At 64.7% G+C, this 2,866-nt stretch overlaps 1 protein-coding gene across 1 annotated transcript; it reads right to left on the reverse strand.

The window, feature by feature from the left end:
- Positions 1-342: 342 nt before the first annotated feature.
- MRPL12 (mitochondrial ribosomal protein L12) lies at positions 343-2,851 on the reverse strand (the record flags this gene model as incomplete). Its single annotated transcript, XM_026036890.1, has 4 exons — positions 343-602; positions 2,304-2,441; positions 2,530-2,610; positions 2,723-2,851. Coding segments are annotated over 4 exons (465 nt in total), but the record flags the coding sequence as incomplete, so codon positions are not given.
- Positions 2,852-2,866: the final 15 nt, after the last annotated feature.

The following is a 2,866-nucleotide window of genomic DNA, read 5'->3' on the forward strand; positions in this document are numbered from 1 at the left end:
GACGCGGTGGCCCCGGGATCCGTGGTGTCCGCGAGCCCCAGCGTGTCCACGAGCCCTGCTGTGGCTGCAAGATCCACGGCCGCCACGAGCCCCACAGCGGCCACGAGCCCTGTGGCCACCACGAGCCCCAGGGTGTCCACGAGCCCTGTGGCCGCCACGAGCCCCATTGTGTCCACGAGCCCTATGGCCGCCACGAGCCCCACAGCGGCCACGAGCCCTGTGGCCACCACGAGCCCCACAGCGGCCACGAGCCCCACGGCAGCTGCGCCCCGTGTGCGCAGGCCCCTGGGGGGACACGGGCACAGAGGCTCCACACACAGAGCTCCACAGGCTTCAACCCACTTGACGTTTATGAGTGCAGAGTTCGTGGTGGCACCGCTCGGCGCCCTGGCCCGCAGCTCCCACGCGCAGAAACGTCCGCGGCCTCGGGGGCCGGTGCCCCGGCGGCTGCTGCTGCGCGAGTCCCTTGCGGGGAGAAGGGGGCTCTAATCCAGGACCACGGTCCCTCCTGCTGCCTCCAGCGCCGCTTTGATCTTCTCCGCTTCCTCTTTGGGCGCGTTCGCCTTGATCTCCTGCGGCAGGGACTCCACCAGCTTCTTCGCCTGCAGGAGGGACACAGCATGAGCTGCTAACCAGCTCGCACTAACCAGATTAACAGATTTAAAGCCATTATCCCGACCTCTGCACAAACAGAGCAGCGAGGCCAGGGCAAAGCTGCGATGCGCAGGGCTCTGCTGCATGGGCGCACATCCCGTGGGATGCAGCCACCGCGGCTCTCGTGCTGCACATCCATGGAGGCAGCCACCTCCTGCGCCCGCTCGGCTTTCCAGTGGGAATGTGTTTCCCACGTCTTTGCTCGCATCTTTGCGCCGGCAGGGAGGAGCAGCGCCTTGAGTTCCTGCTCTCAAGGAAAGGCAGAGAACCTGCTGCTCACGAGCGGTCACACTTTACGGAGGGTTGTTGGCAATTATTTGCATCTAACAAGCTTGTCGCCACATCACGTGGCGTCACCACATCAAGGTCATGAACAGTTTGTTTGACAGGTTTCACCCACTGACTCCTGTTGATCTAGTGTTAGTTCTCCAGACAGCTTGTAATTATCCAGGGATTGGCCCCGTTATGCGATTTTGTTTTCTTAATACTTGCTTGGGACTGATAATAGATCAAGAACTGACAGACCAACTACATAACAGTTAATTATCCCAGCTGACCTTTAAGAACAATGTTCATGTCTATGCCACAGTTTCTCCGCTATTCAATGATTTCCTTTATATTATGCCAATAAGAATGGTTCAGAGGATTTTCTGCAAATCCTTCTGATGCTCTGTGCTGTAAATTAAAGCAGATTTTACAATGCTTAGCATTTCTTTCTTAAAATTGCATAAGCAGAAAATGCTGCCGTTACCCCTAAGGTATGAGAGCACCAGGTAGTGCAGAGGGGAAGCTCCTTAACTGCCTGCGTGGGGGCAGCCGAGTCACCTGGGCTCTGCACTGGGCCCACAACAGCACTACCAAGGACAGGAGCGGGCCGCTCTCCTGAGGAAGGGAGCATCGCCTGCAAGCAGGAGCTGAGAGGGACTGGGAACAGGGAATACAGGACCCAAGGGGCTGGAGATCGCTGCTGCGGTCAGGAAGGTGTTGTCCGAGAACAAGCAGGTCGCGTCCAGCTGCATCGGGGCGTCCCGGGCACCCTCGAGCCCTGCACAGGGCTCGGAGCAGCTCTTACCCCTGCACAGCGGCTCTGACATGGGGCACTTTGTGGGCTCTGCCCTGAGCCCCATCTGTGCCTCCTCAGGCCTCCTGTGGCTCGGGAGTCCGAGCGCAGCCAGACTTGGCTTTAGGGAGGGCCGGGCAGCAAGACAACAGCGACGCTGCAGCTGGTCCCAGCTGCGGCCCCGTGGCACCCACGGCCCGGAGCACGGAGGGACCTGGGCCGGGCTGCAGCCGCCAGCACCGGGGGACCCAGGCCGGGCTGCAGTCCCAGCACAGAGGGAGCCAGGCTGGGCCGTGGTCCCAGCACGGAGGGGCCCGGGCCGGGCTGCAGCTCCAGCACGGAGGGACCCTGGTTGGGCTGTGGTCCCAGCACGGAGGGGCCCGGGCTGGGCTGCAGCTCCAGCACGGAGGGACCCTGGTTGGGCCGTGGTCCCAGCACAGAGGGATCCCGGCTGGGCTGCAGCTCCAGCACGGAGGGACCCGAGCCAGGCCATAGTCCCAGCACAGAGGGAACCGGGTGGCACTTCGGGCCCAAAGACGAGCAGGGGCTCCAAAGGCCGTGGCAGGGGCTGGTGCTGCTGTCTCCTCACCTGCACCAGGTTGATTCCCGGCACGAAGTTCTTCACCTCCTTGATGAGCTTCACCTTGTCGGCCGCCTTGAGCTCCGTGAGGCGCACGGTGAAGAGCGTCTTCTCCTTCCTGGCCGGCGCCATCTCCTCCTCCTCGTCCTGGGGGCGGCTGTGGCTCAGAGGGGCCCGGCCGCCCCTGCCCGCGCGGGAGGCGCCGCGGCCCCCGAACCCCGCTGCCCCCCGGTACCTGCGGGGCCGCCCGCGCGGGCTGCACGGCGCCGGCCGCCCCCGCCGGCATCACCGCCACGTCCGGGATCTTCAGTGTCTCCTGGGGGAAGAGCCGCCTCAGCGCCGGGCCGGGCCGAGCCCAACCGGACCGATGGAGCCGGGCCGGGTCGAGCCCAACCGGACCGATGGAGCCGGGCCGGGCCGGCACGCACCTTGAGCAGCTCGTTGAGGTCGGCCACCTCGAGCAGCGTGAGCCCCGCGATGTCGCGCACGAGCTGCCGCACCTTGGGCGAGTACTGCTTGGCCGCCGTGTCGAGCGGCGCCCCGGCCAGCGCCTCGCAGCGCCGCGGGCGGCC

Source organism: Nothoprocta perdicaria, unplaced genomic scaffold, assembly GCF_003342845.1.
Source record: "Nothoprocta perdicaria isolate Ctin4 unplaced genomic scaffold, notPer1 scaffold_187, whole genome shotgun sequence".
Taxonomy (NCBI): Eukaryota; Metazoa; Chordata; class Aves; order Tinamiformes; family Tinamidae; genus Nothoprocta; species Nothoprocta perdicaria.